This window comes from Quercus lobata, chromosome 2 (genome assembly GCF_001633185.2).
Source record: "Quercus lobata isolate SW786 chromosome 2, ValleyOak3.0 Primary Assembly, whole genome shotgun sequence".
Classification (NCBI taxonomy): Eukaryota; Viridiplantae; Streptophyta; class Magnoliopsida; order Fagales; family Fagaceae; genus Quercus; species Quercus lobata.
Window position 1 is genome coordinate 21,852,529 of NC_044905.1, and position 18,556 is coordinate 21,871,084.

At 33.7% G+C, this 18,556-nt stretch overlaps 2 protein-coding genes across 4 annotated transcripts; both read left to right on the forward strand.

Annotated features, from left to right (window-relative positions):
• The first annotated feature begins 178 nt into the window (after positions 1–178).
• On the forward strand, positions 179–1,723 carry LOC115977766 (ethylene-responsive transcription factor SHINE 2-like). 3 transcript variants are annotated; one of them, XM_031099782.1, is made up of 2 exons: positions 179–367; positions 814–1,723. In XM_031099782.1, exons 1-2 carry the CDS (start codon positions 288–290, stop codon positions 1,349–1,351), a joined length of 618 nt encoding a protein of 205 aa, XP_030955642.1. In that variant the 5' UTR covers positions 179–287; the 3' UTR covers positions 1,352–1,723. The 3 variants fall into 3 exon arrangements, with proteins under 3 accessions (XP_030955642.1, XP_030955643.1, XP_030955644.1); XM_031099783.1 differs by lacking the exon at positions 179–367 and adding an exon at positions 435–537; XM_031099784.1 differs by lacking the exon at positions 179–367 and adding an exon at positions 552–619.
• A 12,964-nt stretch (positions 1,724–14,687) lies between these two features.
• Positions 14,688–18,147, forward strand: LOC115974957 (TSET complex member tstD-like). The gene is made up of 5 exons (XM_031095548.1): positions 14,688–14,846; positions 16,202–16,315; positions 16,739–16,818; positions 17,202–17,326; positions 17,735–18,147. The coding sequence occupies exons 1-5, from the start codon at positions 14,794–14,796 to the stop codon at positions 17,804–17,806; spliced, it is 444 nt and encodes a 147-aa protein (XP_030951408.1). The 5' UTR covers positions 14,688–14,793; the 3' UTR covers positions 17,807–18,147.
• The last annotated feature ends 409 nt before the right edge of the window (positions 18,148–18,556 follow it).

The following is an 18,556-nucleotide window of genomic DNA, read 5'->3' on the forward strand; positions in this document are numbered from 1 at the left end:
ACAAAAAGATATTAAACATTTATTTCTGCTTCATTTTTGTGTGGATCTGAAGGATGTATAGTATGATGTTCATTTATTACAGTTGTTAAGAACCTATGGTGGTGCAGGTGAAACTTTTATTGCAACGAGTACCGTTTACTTCAAGTCTTCAACTTTCAGACCACCACCGACAATTTATATAAATAATCACACACATTGTACGTTCACCCATTTTAATTTCCTCCTCTAACTCATCCCTGATCTCTCTTACTTTCTCTCTCTGCAACACACTTTCAATCTCTGATAACATGGTACAATCCAAGAAGTTTAGAGGAGTCAGGCAACGCCAGTGGGGCTCCTGGGTGTCAGAAATTCGCCACCCATTACTGTAAGTTCAACCACTCATGCATTATCACCGTGCTCATTATTATGTTCTCTCTCTCTCTCTACACACACACATAATATATATATATATATATATATGTATGTATGTATATCATTTGATCTCTTCCCCATGTTATTTTGCCTTGACATCCATACATATATAGCAAGAGAAGGGTATGTATATATATGGCTAAGCAAACAATTATTATGCACACTTATTGCAATATAGTATATATTATGAGTAATGATAGCACATGTATGTACACAATAATTTCAGAATTGTAACTGATATTATGTTTTCAAAACACGATTTCAATTGAAGTGTGTATGACAATATATTACTCGGTGCATGTAATAATAATTAGATTTTATGCATCATTGTTTTTTTTTTTTTTTTCTAATTCTCATCTCTCTCTATCTCTCTCTTTCCAATACCTTGTTTTGAAATAGGAAGAGAAGGGTATGGCTAGGCACATTTGAGACAGCTGAGGCCGCAGCACGGGCATATGACCAAGCAGCCATATTGATGAGTGGCCAGAACGCCAAGACCAACTTTCCTGTGTCAAGTAGTCATCAGGAAGACACAAAAAAGCCTTGTGATGACTCTCCATTGTCTCCAAAGGCTCTTTCCGAGCTCCTTAGCACCAAGCTTCGAAAGTGTTGCAAAGACCAATCTCCTTCCCTCACTTGCCTACGCCTTGATGCTGATAACTCTCATATCGGAGTGTGGCAAAAGCGTGCAGGGTCACGTTCAGGATCAAATTGGGTGATGAAAATTGAGCTTGGGAAGAAGAAGATAAAAACATTGGAGGATGACTTGCCATTGTCATCAGTGTCACCAAGGGTTGAGAGTGATGCAGGACATGAAGTTGTTGAAGAGGATAACATGGCAATGCAAATGATAGAAGAACTACTTAACTGGAATTATCCTACTCCATCAAGTGATTTTCAAGAAGAAAAAGGAAGCCTTCCTTTTCTAAGTCCATGAAATAGCTAGCACTTCTTTCCTCTGCACTTTCTTTCAATTATTGCGCTTCTAGTTTTTTTAATTTGAGTTTCCAATCACAGACTAGTGACTGAGTACTGTATGGAGAATAAAAAGAAGAAAGAATTTGAGGAGGATTTAACCTACTAAGTCAAGCTTCAATGTGAATTATGTATGGAAGGTCAAATAGGAGTTACATTTCTCAATTGCGGTCACATATAGTGCCCTATGATTCATAATTGCAACTACTAATTTACCGTAGAAGTGATTGTAGAGGTTCCTTTTTTTCTTTTCCCAAAATTGTTAAGGTTTAGCTGTATGTGCTATATACCTACTTGTGTTAATGTAAGTATTAAAAAATGTGTGTTTCACTGTTTCCATTGTCAAATGAGAAATGACACTTGTGAAAAAATTAGTTTATAGTAGTTAATGACATGTGCATAAGTTGCAAACAGAAATTACATATAAAGTACTTAATTTCTGTCTCCATTTTAGTTTTTAGTCTCGTTTTAATCTCTGTGATAATCTCTACTCTCTAGAGTTAATATTGAAAAAGCCAGAAAAAAAGTTTTTAACTGTAGGTTCTTTTATGCCTTATTTTGAAACCTATTTCAATCCGAAGAAATAATAGAGCAAACTTTTGTGAAGCAAGCGGCATGCACTTTTTTCTTTCTTTGCCTAAGAGCGTTCCTATCAGGTTCAACAACAATCAGTAGATTAAAGTTTTAGTTAAATTATAAATAAAACTTTTTTTTTCTAGTTTAGTTTACCCTATTATTTACATACACTTGTATCAAACTCTATTTATTTCTTCATTCTATTTAAAAGTTATGTTATTTTTTTTTTTTTTTTTTTATTCTCTTCAACAGCTTTCCTCATTTTCAGTATCTTTTGTCTCAACTCTCATTTTTTTTCACAGACAAACAATCACAAATTCCCAAATCTATTCCACATATTTTTCTCCCAAATTCAGCATATTCTCTCTTAGCTCTGCATTAGAATCGTGCTAGCAAAATAATCATGGACGCGGATCATGAATTTACTAGAGCAATTAATAGGGATGATAACCTTAGGGTTTCGATCCAAGGCAACAACATCATTATTTCACCACTTAGGGTGTTTTTGAATACCGCTTATTTTGCTGAAAATTGAAAACATTATAGCAAAATAATTTTTCAATGTGTGAATAGTATCATGGGACCCATTTTTAATGAAAGTTTTATTAAAAAAAGAGGTTTTTGGATCCCGTGAACAGTGCATGGAACCCACTGGAAAAGTACGAAACACTCTTCTCAAAAAAGAAAAAAAAGGCCAAAACGCAGTCGCTCAATGTTATCATCAGTATTCAAACGGATATTTAGTGTATGTTTGGTAAAAATTAAAAAGTCAGCTTATTTTAATATTCAACTTATTTTTGCTGCCATTTATGATCTCCACTGCATTTTTTGATATTATTCATGGGTCCCTCTATACTATTGCAGCTAACTTTTATTTTTATCTACAGTACTTTCAGGAAAAAGTTTTCAGTTTCAGCAAAATAAACGGATTCCAAACGAACCTTTAAAATTGAGAATTGTGAAACTCTCACTATCTCATGATCTCTCTATAATTGCCAACGAGCACAAATATCACCATATAATTTCTCATGAGTAGAAGGAGCATGATGCATGACAGCATTGCCAAACGCAATTTGTGCATGAATTCTTGAGATTTGTTTTGATTGATGTTGAGGGATACATTGATTACGACAACAGAGAGAGAGAGAGATGATGATTGTTAGAAAAGTTTAAGCTGTTAAAAATAATAAATTTAATTATTTAATCTAACAATAATGATGATGGATGATCTGTAGGGAAAACGAATAAAAAACATAATGGTAAGCTATACCACTTTAATTGCCAAATCTAGCACAACTGTAGCTTTCATGAATTTTGGTTAGCAACAAGCTAGTCAAATGTATCTCGTTTTTAAACAACGTCAGATGATTTCTCTGTTGCGAATGCTCTTATTACATATAATTGCCCTTGAAAGTTTGGTTTTAGCTGAAACCAACGTTCACGTTTTTATTTTCACGTTTTCGTCCTTTTTTTTTTTTTTTCAACGCATGAACAGTAAATTTATTGTATAGAGACAAAAATTACTGTTTGTACACTGTAGCAGTACTGTTCATACACTATAGCAGCACTGTTCACGCATTAAAAATATTAAAAATTGGTCCCACGGCACTTTTCACACATTTAAAAATTATTTTGCTACAGTGTTTTCAGTTTTCAGTTTTCAGTTTCAGCAACAATAAGTTCAATCCAAACGGACCCATATATCCGAGCATAATTAGTCAAACACTTCAAAGAAGTCTAGTGTGCCAATACTCTTCAATATAAACCCTACGAAACTCTATACTTTAAATACAAAGCATAAGTAACAAGTACAAGTCATAAATAGATCTTTAGGTATATAAATACTCGTGTTTTGATTTGTATATATATACACACAAACATTTATGCATGTGTATGCATATAATAATTTCGTATGATATAAATGGAATTAATGAATACATTAAATAGTTTACATCAAAGATTCAAAAGTAGCTAACAACATACACAAGTAATCAAATATTTACAACGCTATCACCGTAACCTAATTAATAAGATTTATGAGTATTAGAACCATCATTTTTTTTTTTAAATAGTTTAAACCTATGGCATCAGTTTCTAATAATAGTTTTTTATCATCAAACTAATTACACCAATTGGTTTTTAGTGTAGGCGGAAATTGAACTCCAAATCTCTTATTTAACCATCAGAGACTTTACTAATTGAGCTAACTGGAACCCACTATTAGAACCATCATAGATACACTGAGAATATTGATGTTACCTTTGTGACTTCTTAATTTTGTGAATGATTAATCCTCAAAGGTAATTAATTAAGGAATTAAAATAACATTTTTTAGAGAGGAATTAAAATAACTAAACAGAGAAGTCGGATGCTAACATCCAACGAAATATCAAAGTCCACAAAAAATATCTTAAATTCTAAATACTATAGGAAAGAGAAGAAAACAAAATAAAATCTTCAGCTCGTGTCCTCCCCAAAGCAGCTAAAGCATTAAATGCTTCTCTAGACACATGCTTAACCTCCATGTGAGAGATCTTCCTTGAGAGCTACCAATAACAAGAAAAGAAACCACAACAAGTGTCACGCCTCAACTCTCAACTAGCATTGATATCGTTTACTTTGGATTACCCTTCATAGTTTTAAAAGAGCTCATACTAATTAGAGTCCAAGACATTCTTTATAAGGTGCAGAACCTTTCCATAATCAGGTGATGGGATACTTAGTCAGAATTTAGTTCTCCCTCGTCTCAACTCACTTAAAAGGTCTTGGGACCCTTTTAAAACTGTGAGGGGCAACTCAAAGTGGACAGTATCATGCCAATTGAGAGTTGGAGAGTGACCAAATGGTATCAAAGCAAACCCTTATATGACAAGATAGTGGGTAGGTCTCATATGATGAGAAGGTGTGGCCCTTAAGGGGGTGGATTGTGGGGACTTAAAAGGCCAAAAGACCTCTAAAGTGGAGGTGAGACAAGGGAGAACCAAACTTTGAAGGATATTATTTTAATTATGTTAGTATATTGAACTTTTTTTTTTAATTTGAGTATATTAAAATTTTTGAGATATTATCCTGTATAAATTTGCAAAATTATTTGACACAGTAATTAAGAGAATATTTACCTAATATTTATAATAAAAAATTCAAAGCTATCCTTTTATCTATAATTCTAATATAACTCAACATCTAACATATTGTTTTAGTCAAGATTGCAAATTTTTACATCTTTATTTTATAATTTTACTTATATTCATATTAAATTATTAAAATAATTATTTCGTCATCATGGCTTTGACTTCTGATTAAATCTCGATCTAACTTTAAAACCTTAAACTCCTCATCTTTTCGCTCTTTCAACGATTCGGTTTTTAAAACTATAAACAATACAAGCGTATTGTGAATATAAACCATCTCTTTGTCCCTTTTACCAAAAAAAAGAACCATCTCTTTGTCGGTAGAATAAAGTCCATATATAAGAATGCACCAAGTTATAATGTGATAACCTTCGTACACTTACAGTTTAGGCATGCCCTTGCCATTCAAATTCCCTCGATCATGCCTAGATGCTCTCGGCAGTCGGCACCCAAATCTGAAAAATACATTGATGCTCCAAAGTCCTACACTTTCAAGAACATAAAGACAAGATTGACTTAGAAAGGAGGGCACAGCCCGAAGTAGTTGGCTGATATCATCAATGCTCCATACATCAAGGAGCTAATAATTTATCTCTTGTCGCTTCTACTTTTTCTTTTTTTCTGTTTTCATATGCAAAAGGTCTTTAAGACGTTTAAAGGTCAATAAATTTGCTATATGTTTACACTTGTGGTTGTGTTTTATTTTCTGCTATGGATAAAATTTCTTAATTCCTTAAACGTTCACTAAAAATTTAACATTAATTACTACATATTTTGAAAATTCAATCATCGGATTGCGTGTTTTTTATGTTCTTAATACGCATATTAAATTTTGTTTAAATCAGATATTATTTACCATTTTATCCATAAACTTATTTTTATGCATAATTTAAGATTACAAAAACTTGAAATTTAAACATTTGATTGATGACATAACTATTGATATTTGATATTTTTGAAATATTATAAATATGGAAAATATAGTAAGAAAATGCAATCTAAATTCTAATGTAGGATTTGAAAAAAATCACATTTAATACGAATATATAATAAGAGTTTGAAGAGTATTTTTCCAAATTGGAAAAAAACTTTATCCTACTAGAAAAAAACTTTATCCTCCTGTGTCGTGATGAAAGTTGTATCAATCACTGTCAAATTATTATTCAAGATGAGCTAGCAATTTTGGGTGTTAAATAAGTTGGTGGACTTACGAGAAGTTCTTTGAAAATAATGTGCATGCAATAAAGGGGACCTAGGTGGTGGAACAATTAATCTCGCACTGTTTCTTTTTTGTTTCTAGCTACTAGCTAGAATTATCATCAATCTTAAAACAATATATTTCAATCAACTTCTCTTATAATTAGATGTCATGGTTACCAAAAAAAAAAGTGCCATGTAGTCTGTACGGAGTCCTTAAGAGTATTTAACATTCGACTCTTTAAAATAGTGTTAAATACTGTTGTCATGAATTATCATAACACTCTCCAAAACAATTTAGTATTAGGTGTATTCTACAACAAACTAGGTAGGTTAAGCATTTCCAAGATAAGTAAGAAATGTGTGAATTTTTTGAGCAGAGAATGGTTACAAATGGAATTAAATTCCCTTTTTTTTAAATCTTCCCTTGGTTCTAGAACTTGTTTATAGGCCTATATAGCTTCCTTCGTTTGGGAGAAGAGAATGTTTGTTCAACTATTATCATCAATCTACTCATCTTTTTTTTCTTTTCTTTTTTCGCTGAGAATCATCAATCTACTCATCGGATATATATAGACTAAAATTTGTAATTTGGCTAGTCCTATTCATCAGTATTTCAAACTATTGTACTCTAAAGGACTCAGGCTGCTGTAAGAAAAGTGCATCGAATGCATGGTAGGTAGGTGTGAATCGATCGATGGTAAGGGACTTTTGTGATGAGCTTGTCGAGAAAAGTTTTTGACACTCGACTTTGTAACAACCCACCACAAAGACTTTAACCCGTCCATGCATGTGCTCGGCCCCCAAACCTCAGCACCTTGCCACCTACCATTGAAAAAACAAGTTTTCAGGAGTCTGGAAGGACGGTGTATTGGATTCAGGTTGGTCTAGTTTTTCGGTGTAATAAATCCAATCCAATACGGACACGTATTTAAAATTTATTATGTGTCTCCATCTTGTCTCGTCTAGTGCATTGGATAAAAGCTTCACCCAAACTTACAAGAACTTAGTGAGATAGGCTCGAGTTCAAAATTTGTTACTTGTGATGTTCAACCCTATGTGACTGGAGAGTAGTACATTCTAGTAATACAAAATACCACCTTGTTAGATGGACTTTGTCATTGCTTTTCATCAAGCTTCAACTTTGTGAAATTGAGAATTCTTTAGTAATTAAAAAAACAAAAACAAAAACAAAAACAGGAAGTTTCACCCGAACCTACAAGTACCTCGTTAGATAGGCTCTTTCAAAATTGGTTACTTGGAATGCCCATCCATAGTTAATGGGGGAGTTGTATATCTTAGTGATACAAAATACCACGTCATTAGATAGGCTCCTAATTTAGCAACAGCAAAAAAAAATAGATAGGCTTTATATGTTATCATCACGCTTCAACTTCCTGTCACTAAGAATTCTTTAGTAAAAAACAACTATCGAGGTAGTTTTTATTTTTTGAGAAGTGTTATATTTACAATATTTTTACAACAAATTTTATATGGTAAGTTGTTACTGGTTCTACCACTGGGGGGTGTGATCTAGTGGTCTTGCGTGATGCACAAGATGCGCTAAATGTGAAGTCCAAGGTTCAAGTCCGAATATGGACTCACTTAGGTTACCTCTTAATAGCTCAAAATTCACTAGTGTCTCTCTTGAGACTAGAAAGTTATGGCTCACTGTAGTCCCCCTACACCCTAAACAGGGCCCCGGACCCAACGAGAAGGGTGCTATTATAGTCACGCTTAGGTAAGATTGCCACGTTGGTCACCCCCTCCCCATTTTTTGATTAAAAAAAAAATTTGTTACTAGTTCTAATTTGAACTTCTATGGCACCTAACGTCCAAGTTCATTTGGGCCTTGGGCCATGAATTAATGATATGGGCCGAGAGTCCAACCTTCTCACCAATAAAAGCTCCAGCCAAGCCCACAATAACTACCAGTCTGAACTGAGTGTTGTATGGATACTTAAAAAGCGGGCTGCGTACGCCCCGCTCACATGCTGCTCGGGAAACCATATCCAGGCTTTATATACATGCCCGGTCACATTGCCCAGTCACATCACCATTTCAGTGCTCGGCAAAACCTTAGGAAACTCCGCTGCCGAACACATTTGTTGTAGTGGGAACTGTTCCCAAAGCCACTCGTACCTAAAAATCCACTTAAATTCATCGACATTGGACCTTTCTTTGCGCTAAGGGAGAAGATAATGATGATCACCCCATTATCAAAGGCTATAAATAGAGAAACGAAGGAAGTGGGGGGGGGGGATGCAATTTTTGGGAAAAGAGAGAAGAGAGAAAGAGAGGATTTGAAAAGAAGAAAACATAAAGGAAGAGAGAGAAGTGGCCCCAATTGGGTCCCTAAGCCTAGAACAACCCAAGGTAGGATACCCAGACCTACCACACAAATAAATTGTGAGCCCAAACAGGGGTTTGGTCTAGCAAGCCCGTCCTTGGAGCCTACAGAACTCATCATTCATATTACTTTTTTGTCAATTAGTAATAACCAGTAATAGCTTGTCACTTAAAATTTGTTGTGAAAATATTGTTGACATACATTTTTTTTACTTTTTAATATGTGTTTGGGATGAGCTGAATTTTTCAGTTTATATCCACTTTCAGCATATTTTTGCTACTATTCATGGGTCCTATTACATTTTTTGATACTATTCATGAGTCTCACTGCACCTTTTGATACTATTTATGGGTCTCATTGTATTATTGAACATTTTTTTTTTTTACATTTTTTTCTACAATTTCAGCAAAAAAGTTTCAATTTCAGCTAAATATACTGTTCCAAATGTACACTTAATAAAGATAGTGACTTTTTCACGTTTCACTTTAATGATAAATTCATGGCCTTCAGAGCAAGGAAGTCATTTTCGTACCGTACTGGTTGGTACGGCCGGTATATATCGTACTGGCTAATGCACCGATACAAGTAGACCCCTTGTTTCTCACCGAAAAAAATACCAACCGTACAAGCGAAATCAAGTTGTTTCGACTGGTAAAGATATTTCGGACCGGTACAAACAAGAATAAAAAAGAAAAAGAAAAGGAAGAAGAAGATGAGAAAAATGGGTACGTGACTCATTGACTTAGTGCCTAATGATTGAAATCTGTGCTCCAAATCTTTCATTTTTTCCCTTCTATACCATTTTCTAATTTAGATCTCATTCCTCTCCATTGTAGCTGCCACTGCAACTTCTCTATTCTCCTTCTTCTTCTTCTTTTTTCCTGCGTCTTTGGTTTCTTCACTACTAATGCACTACAACTGTGTGATTTCAGCTTTGTGTCTTTCAAATTTTTTTATCTAATATTTAGTTAATGATGTCAGATGGTTAGGTGGAAATGGTGTGGCAATTTAATGCACATACTGTATACCTTTTGCTATTTTAGAGCCATCACGTGTCCATCTTTCTTTCTTTTCTTTTCTTTTCTTTTTTTTTTTTTTTTTTTTTTGCTTTAATTCATTCCTTCACTTGTTGTTTATTGTAAATATTATAACTTATTAGTATTATTTGATTTCTTAGTATGTAATGAACAATTAAGCTTTTTATTTTTTATATTGTGTTTTTTTTTTTTAATTGATGCTAAAGTTTAAAATCATGAATAATTTGTTCTGAATTGATGTAATATTTTATGGTAAACTTTTATATTTATAAAATTTGACTAATAAATATATAAATAATATACATAACGGTAAACCCGAAACGGTACACTAGTATTAACCGGTTTCCGTAATATATCGTACCGCTAACCAAACCGATACATCCTTCAATACGGTATTGACTCCCTTGCTTAGCTTCTGCATATCACTCTGTTTAATTAGGCTTCTACAACTTGTGGACCATATCGGTACCTGAAATATATTATACCGCCAACTAAACTGGTACATCTTCCAGTATGGTATTGACTCTCTTGCTTGGCTTCTGCATATCACCCTATTTAATTAGGTTTGTACAACTCGTGGACCACACGGTCCAGACCCTTTATTTGTCTTGCCCAATGTTGCACATTCGTTCATGGGTGTGGGCCCATACGGCCCGTTTTGTTTGTAAGTTCAATGGCGCGGTGTATCTAAGCCCAATTCCGTTTTCAATTCGTGCAATTCCGTGGGCAAAATCTGCGGACCCACAAAATGGGCTCTATGTAATCAATCAATCAGTGCCGAAAATATAACAACTTATCCAACCAAAAAAAAAAAAATAAGAAATTTAATGATGATTTCTGAACAACATGGAAGAAATTTTTTTAACAATTAATAAATATATGTATATATATTCTATTATCCTTAATGTGGGGTTCCTTATGTCGAGCTTGACATGTTTTGTGTTGGGATTGGACCACTCTTGGGTGGAGTTTTTTTTAGTGGAATTCGAGCTTGGCACTCTTGGCAAGGTAAAGAGAGGGTACTATGATCTCTCTTTCTAGAAACTTTGAGCTACTGAAAATTAAATTTTATATTTCGAGCAACACTTGCATCACATGAGAGAACCCATCAAAAAAAAAAAAAATATCATGGATTATTCCAATCATGGGAAGATTCATGGGAGGATTCAATGGATTATTTCCACATAATAAATAAAAAGCAAATTTTGTGCTTTACCCCATATATATATATATATATATATATATAGTTGGAGAGGGAAATAAGGAGTTTGAATCACACATATGGAACACCAACAAAGATACTATTACTACTTAGCAATCAGTTAAACCTCAATTGGATCATATTATCATTACTACCGTTACTACTTTATCCTCCTAACTTAGGGGCTGTTTAGATACCGCTTATTTGCTGAAAACTAAAAACTTATTACTAAAAACACTGTAGCAAAATAATTTTTAAAGGTGTAAATAGTACTGTGGGACCCAAAAATGCATAGGTATGTACATTTTGCTGAGTTTGGTGGTCTCATGAATAGTGCCATGGAACCCCAAAAAAAGGCCAAACCCCAAACGCATCAGTGCTATCCAAACTCACACTTAGATGGTCCGTGAAAGACATATGCCCATAGATAGGGCTATCCACGAGTCGATCTGGGTCGATTTTGGCCTTAACCCGAACTCAACCCGCTTAGATCGGGTGGAACAAAAACACACCCGCAACAGACCTCCAACCACCACGGGTCGGGTTTGCCGGGCTCAAGGGAGCGAACGGTCGGGTCGGTCGAGTTTGATGATGAGCGACAGCGGGTGGAGGAGAAGTTCTATCTTCGCCGATCTGAGTTGAAGGCGCCGGATCTAACGGAATATCGCCGGATTCAAGTAGATCAGAGCCTAATCTAATTAAGAATAGTCGGATTTAACCAAATATCTATGTTTATATTCACCAATCTAAGCCTATCTTCGCCGATCTGAGCCTATCTTCGCCAATTTAAGTCAGATCTAACCATATATCGCCGGGTTTGAGCAAAATCTGACGAAGGAGGAGAGTAGATCTTAGCCAGATTTAAGTGAATCTGAGCAAATACCACCGGATCTAAGCGAAGGAAAACCAAGGGTGGCCAAATCAGAGCTAAGGAACACCAGAAAGTTGCCGGATCTAGGTAATTTTGGCATTTTTTTTAAGCATTTGCCAGTCGGATCGAGTGGCTCGGGTTTTAGAGACCAAAACCCGCTACTCGACCTACCGGAATCGGGTTTCAGAGGATAGGAACCGTCACCAACCGTCGGAGGTGTCGAATTTGGCCGTGACAGGTTGGGTCTGGTCGGTTTGGCCGAGTCTTCGGGTTGCTTGGACAGCCCTACCCACAGAGTCGGCTCCAGCATATAGGCAACTAAGGCAATCATCTAAAAGTATCTCCAATAGTTTAGATAAAAGCAAAATAATGTCTATAATAGATAAGGAGACCCAAAAAATGGTCTCTAATGGATTCTCTAAATCATGATTTTTTTTTTTTTGCTCATGAACAGTAACTTATCAAATTTGATGGGCTACTGTACATTAGCAAAAAAATAAAACTAAATAAAAAAATTAGCAAAGAAAGGGATGGGGATGGGGATGGGGATATGGGAATATATGTGTTAAAAAATGAATAAATAATGAATAAAGAAATAATATTTAAATGAGATAGAGATAGGATAGAGAATCTATTGAAAGATGTATTTGAAAAAGTAAGTAGGTAAAAGATAAATATCATTGTTCACTGTCCAAACAGTATAAAAATATAAAAAAAAAATACTAAAATTGCTCTAAAGGCCCAAATAAAATAAGGCCTTCTCTAATATTGTATTATGTTTTGATTAAGGCTTATTTACCCTTTACCTAAATTTTTTTAAAAACAATTAAGGCCCATTTTATTAACTAATAAAATGCATGGTATATTAAAAAGACCCAACTGTAATTCAAAAATCAAAATAAATAAAACTAGTGTGGACCTTTTTTTTAACAATAGATAGAGAGTCTATACTATAGACTCTCACTTTAGACACTGTCACGGGGGTTGATGTGATATTATCACGTTAGTTGATGTGATATCACGTTAACCCATGTGTTACTTTATTTAAAGATTTTTATATTTTAGTTAGTTGATTTTTCCCATTTCCATTGGTACTGGGTTTTTTTTTAATACTTCAAGTATATCTTCATTTGTTATCCTTTAAGAATAGCTTATTTTTTGTATTAGTACTAATTTATTCGGTTATTTGTGCAAGTTTGGAGGATACAGTGACCACGTCATTAGTAAAGGTGCAAGAAATCCATTAGAAAGATTTAGAAGATAATAATGAAATTAGCTTTAATTAAATATTTAATATTTAATTAATATTCAAATAAAAAAAAATAACAATAATAAAAATCCCACCTAAAATTTTCGTCTTGGACCCTAAAATTGGTTGAGCCAGACGTGTATGCCCATAAATAAAATTTTCCCCCAACCAGCTTAGATGGATGTTCTTTAAGTTTTATTGAAAATATTTTTCAAAAAACCTTTTTGCCATTTTTGGGATGTTTATTCTGATTGAAAATAGTGTCAACCTAAAAATATATTCAGTTTGACCATAAAGTAACCCACTCTCTAGCATAAATTGGTTTACACCTCCTTAGGCATAAAGCATTTTACACCTCATAACCTAGCCTCTCTCTCTCTCCCAATTTGACCAGCAACAACTCTAAAGGGTTCATAGTGGTGTTGTGGCGTGTATGATGAAAATTAGATTTGTATGTGTCGTTGTCGCTTCTCCACAATCATTGTCTTTGCTCTACCATTGCTACCACTACTCCACTTGCAAGAACAACGACAACCTTATTACAAGTTGTGTTTTTCTGTTGTTGGTGTTGGGTATTGTTGTTGTTAGTGTTGGGTACTGGGTAAAAGTGTTGGGTCATGTGTTTTTCATATGATTTGGGTTATGTTTTGGGTAATTGCTCATGTGCATGATGGATTCAAGTTATGGTGGTGGAGTATTTAGAGTATTTTCACCACCAATCAAACACATGAAAATATTTTACGTTTGGAAAATATTTTCATATGTTTACAAATGTAGGTGATGACCTAAATTAACAATCATGTATACTTTTAGTTCCATGACTTACTTAAAAATTATGTGAGTTGTTGGGATAATTTAATGAGTCATCTATATTATCTAAAAATAAAAAAATACAAATAAGGTTTGGAAGTAGATTCCTAAGCCAAATAAAATAAAATATGTAATATCAGTTAACCTTATTTAATAAGTTTGGAGGATTTAAGTTAACTTAATTAATTAAATCCTTTGTCATCAAATAAGACATATGAAATTCAAACTCCACCTACACCAAAAAGTAATTAGTGTCTTAACTCAATGATATGATAAAGAGTAATTATCATGAAATAGACATTATAAATTAAAATTTGTCGTATCTAAATACACACATAAATAAGTTTGAAAGAGACTCCTCTGATCCAAGCAGAAAGAAAACTTAAGAAAGTCTATAGACCAAAAAAAAAAAAATTGCACACTTAACTAACGTTGCAAATTGTTAGTGGTAGATAAAAAAGTTATATTAGTGATGAGTTGATATAATAACTAGTAAAATCATACTAATTCAATTGTTGAGAATTTTTCTTTTTTTTTAATTATGTGTGTAGCATTGCAAGGAAATCTATTTTTATGTGTAGAATTTTTTTAAAAAAATGTGAAATTCGATCCGCGTCTACACTAAAAATCAATTAAATGTCTTCTATACTATCTATAAGAGGATTCTCCTCTTTGGACGAGATTTTTATGTGGTTCAGAAATACTCCTAGACTTTGAGTTTAATAAGACAAAAAAAAAAACTTGAAAACAACCTAGTAAAAATACTCTACTTAAAATGTCTATAAGATAAAATACACTCTTGCTAATTCATGTCTTCAAAACAAACATATCAAAAAAAAAGTATCAATGCTTATCCACAAACTTTGCCTTTACCAAAACTCCGTGTCAGAAAATTGAAACCCAAAAATAATAACAATAACAACAACAATACCGGACTCAAAGAAAGAGCCAAAGGCAGAAGTAAAAGGCAAAACAGAAAGAAATGTTGCTGGCGTTACTCATCTCCAACTCTGTGGGCAACATTCTTGTCGAACGGTACCCTTTTTTTTTTAGCTCTTCCCCATTATTTTTCTTTTCTTCAAGTAGCTTCTCCGATTATTTTCCTTTTCTTCAAACTCATTTTCATTTCTCCTCGTTTATCCTTTGCTTTTGTTTCGTCGAACACTTTGATTATGATTATGTAAAAAAAAAAAAAAAAAAGTTAGAATTGTTTTCGTACAACTTCTTCGTGTTGTTCATATGAATTTGTGATCGAAAAATGAAACTCTTGTACTCCATGGATAACTGGGTTGGTTGGTTCTTCTGACCTTGCTATACCTAGGGTTTTGGAGTTGTTTTGTCATTTATGTGTACAACTTATAATCCCTAAACCTTGGACATGACATTTTAAAAGTACATTAGTAATTCATGAAATTAAGAAATGGGAAATTCGAGAAAAATAATGATGGGTCTAATTTATTGAAATTGGATGTTGGAAAGGGTGTCCTTAATTCTGGAATATGTGTGTGTATATATTTATATATATGTATGTATGTATGTGTGTACACATGAGGTTCAAGTCACCCCCGGTGCAACTCTATTCAATGTTACACTATTCCATAACTTTTCATTGAAATAGAATGTTGATAAATCAACCATTGGATTACATTGCCTTGTTATACTCTCCATGCTTGCAAAATATCAGGATGATTGTAAATCAATAACCATCGCATCATGAAATTGTTTAAATTTCAAACCAAAGGAGTTGGCTTAATGGTTCTTAAGGCCTCATGATATCCATGAGATCCTGGGTTCAAAACCTCTAGCCAATATCTTAGAGCCACCCCCAATGGACTTCTCCTTGTAATAACCTAGTGTGTGTGTGGGACGGGAGGACAGCACACACCTAAGGAAATAGTTAAGTACTTGAAGAGGTTTAAATACCCTCTTTTCTATAAAATAAATAATGTTTAAATTTCAAGTAACATGAGTTTGTAGATAGAAAGTATATAACATCCAATTAACATGAAAAATAAAAGGGTTTTAGCTAGGGAAGATGTTTTCAGACCATTGTTTCTGTTTGTAATCCTTATTAGCATTTGTCCTTCTTTTCTTTTCTTTTCTTCATCCCCTGTTTTTGAATTATTTCATTATTTGTTCATTCTTTCTTTTCTTTCTTTCTTCATCCTCCGTTTTTATAATTTTCATTATTTTTTTTCATTCTTTCTTTTCTTTTCTCTTTGTATGTGTGTGTACTTTTAAGTATCTTGTAGACAATTTATCTAGAGAAGGGAATTGAGTGGAACCAAATTTTCTATGGATATGTAGTGATGTGTTTTCCTGCATGATCCTTCATAGGATAGTAATGTGATGTAAATTAAAAGCCTGTTCATGGTTTTTTTTCATTGCAGGTATCATGGAGTTCCAACCGAGGAGCGATTGCATTGGAGATCTTTCTTGGTCAAACTGGGAACAGATAATCTCAAAGGTGCAAAAAACGAAGAGCTCTTTGTGGCATCACACAAGTAAGTAAAGTTCACTCCTCCAGGTTTTTCATCAACTGGGAGATGGAGTAAACATGTTTTTGGGTCATCAAGAATGCGTATTTCATGATAATTTTCCGTGAAAGACAATAAAGAGATTAGTTTTGAAGATTTCTTAGGATATTTTTATCTATATGTAGTTACTCTTTGAGCCTGTCACTTGCATCCACTCTACCATCTTCTATTACAAGGAGATTGAATGTCTTTGTAAAGAATGTTTTATATCCCATAAAATCTGTTGGGTTTTCCTTTTTTGAAGCTGCTAATTCAATAGGAAGATTATCTTTTGCTTTTTTTCATTATTTCCTTTTCTTGAGCTAAGGCCTAAGTGTCAGTGATTAAATGTAAGAATATTTGTCACATGATTTATATATCCTTATGAGTGACATTTGTAATTTTTGCCAGGTCTGTTTATATTGTTTATACGGTGCTTGGAGATGTCTCGGTTTATGTTGTTGGCAAGGATGAGTATGATGAACTTGCTTGTAAGTGGCATGGCTCCCTTTTTGTGAGCACATTTTGAGAAAATAGGTTTAGGATGGTTGGAAGCTGTAATCCATGCAGATTTAGAAATTGCTGGCAGTTTTAGTGTTAAAGCTGAGAGCTGTTTAAGATCTGGTTTACATGGTCATTTTCTGAATATGAACATCCTGCAGATATGTATCAGTTTTTCATTGTTTTCTAATGCATTTGAAGGCACAAAGTGATTTTATTTGGAACAGAGGCATTTAAACACAAAATGAAAAAGGAGTTTATGCCTACATTTTAGTAAAACAACCAATGCAACAACTTCTACCTAATTTTATTGATCTTATTTTGTTTCTTTCTTTCAATGTTGTCCCTTACTTGTTTCTTGGGTTCTCTCTAGTGGCTGAAGTGATCTTTGTGATAACCTCAACAATCAAGGATGTATGCGCAAAACCTCCAACTGAACGCTTGTTTCTTGACAAATATGGAAAGATATGCTTGTGTCTTGATGAAATAGTTTGGACGGTATGATTTATGTCCTCTTTTTTTTTTTTTTTTTAGTTGCTATATTAATTAATAATGTACCTTTTCTTTGTATGACATTTGCATCCTACAGCAAAAACCAAATGGTCTTTTAGTAAAGTTTTCCTTTCTTTGCATCAATCTTCATCATATGACTTGAAAGAACTTCAGCTGCCTAGATTCACTAATTAGAAGTCAACCTAATATTCTAAAATAATTGTTGTTTAGTCCTATAGATGTTGTCCCTGTATGCTTTTATCTTGCTTCAAACCTGCAAAAACCAGATGATTGCATAAGTACTTGATTAAAGATTTTCCTTGTGAAAATGATGCTGGATTTTAAGGTGGCAGGTGTAGAGCAACAAGTTTATCTTGAAAATTCTAATGCTTTTCTTATACTTCTATTGTGAAGGGAATCCTCGAGAACACAGACAAAGATCGAATCAAAAGGCTGATTAGGTTAAAGCCTCCAGCTGAGTTTTGAAGTATGAGAGGAGCGTTTCGTGCCATCTCACTCATGCACATGACAGTGAGCCAGCCATGATCACTTTAATCACGGTGGTGAAGACATATTTTGTAAAAGAAAAGTGGTTGAGAAATTTAATTTGTGCTTAATCATCGAGTCTACTATTTCAAGCTTGAAGATTCAATAGCTATCTTTTGCTATTTATCTGGCTGGGACATTGTCAATTTGTCTCTAATTCAGTGAATATTCAATGCTATCTTGTTACTGATGCAAAACCTAGTTTTAATTTTGAAATTGTTCCATCCTCATGTTTTTTCCTCTTTTGATCTATAATAGACATCTCTAACCTCTAGCATTAACTTTGGACTTGAAAAAGTAGCAACCACTAAAAATGCCTGGGTTTTGATCATTTAACGCATTGATTGTGTGTCTTACAATTGGGAAAAATTCAAGATTTTATTATATTCTTTGAGAAATCACAATGACATTTGAAAGGGTTAAATATTTGAGTATTTTCCTTCTTGTGGCATTGAAATTTTGTTATTTTAATTATTTCTTTGCTAGTGTCCCTTTTCTCCCCTCACCCCAGCGGAAATTGCAGTATTGTCCAGATTATAGATATGTTGGATAATGGTCCAGATTAATGACTGGGGGTTTTCTTTTTTGGACAGCCTGTGCATCTAAAAACATGTGTTGTCTTAAAAAAAATTGAAGAAGAAGATGGTTCTTAAGCCCTTCCCCAAAACAAATTTCTTTCACCTTTGAAAG

Bases quoted from the DNA above. Each gene is read 5' to 3' on its own strand.
- LOC115977766 (XM_031099782.1), top strand. From the start codon at position 288: ATGGTACAATCCAAGAAGTTTAGAGGAGTCAGGCAACGCCAGTGGGGC. The intron at 368-813 runs GTAAGTTCAACC...GTTTTGAAATAG, and splicing joins GAAATTCGCCACCCATTACT to GAAGAGAAGGGTATGGCTAG.
- LOC115974957 (XM_031095548.1), top strand. From the start codon at position 14,794: ATGTTGCTGGCGTTACTCATCTCCAACTCTGTGGGCAACATTCTTGTC. The intron at 14,847-16,201 runs GTACCCTTTTTT...TTTTCATTGCAG, and splicing joins GGCAACATTCTTGTCGAACG to GTATCATGGAGTTCCAACCG. The intron at 16,819-17,201 runs GTAAGTGGCATG...GGTTCTCTCTAG, and splicing joins TGAGTATGATGAACTTGCTT to TGGCTGAAGTGATCTTTGTG.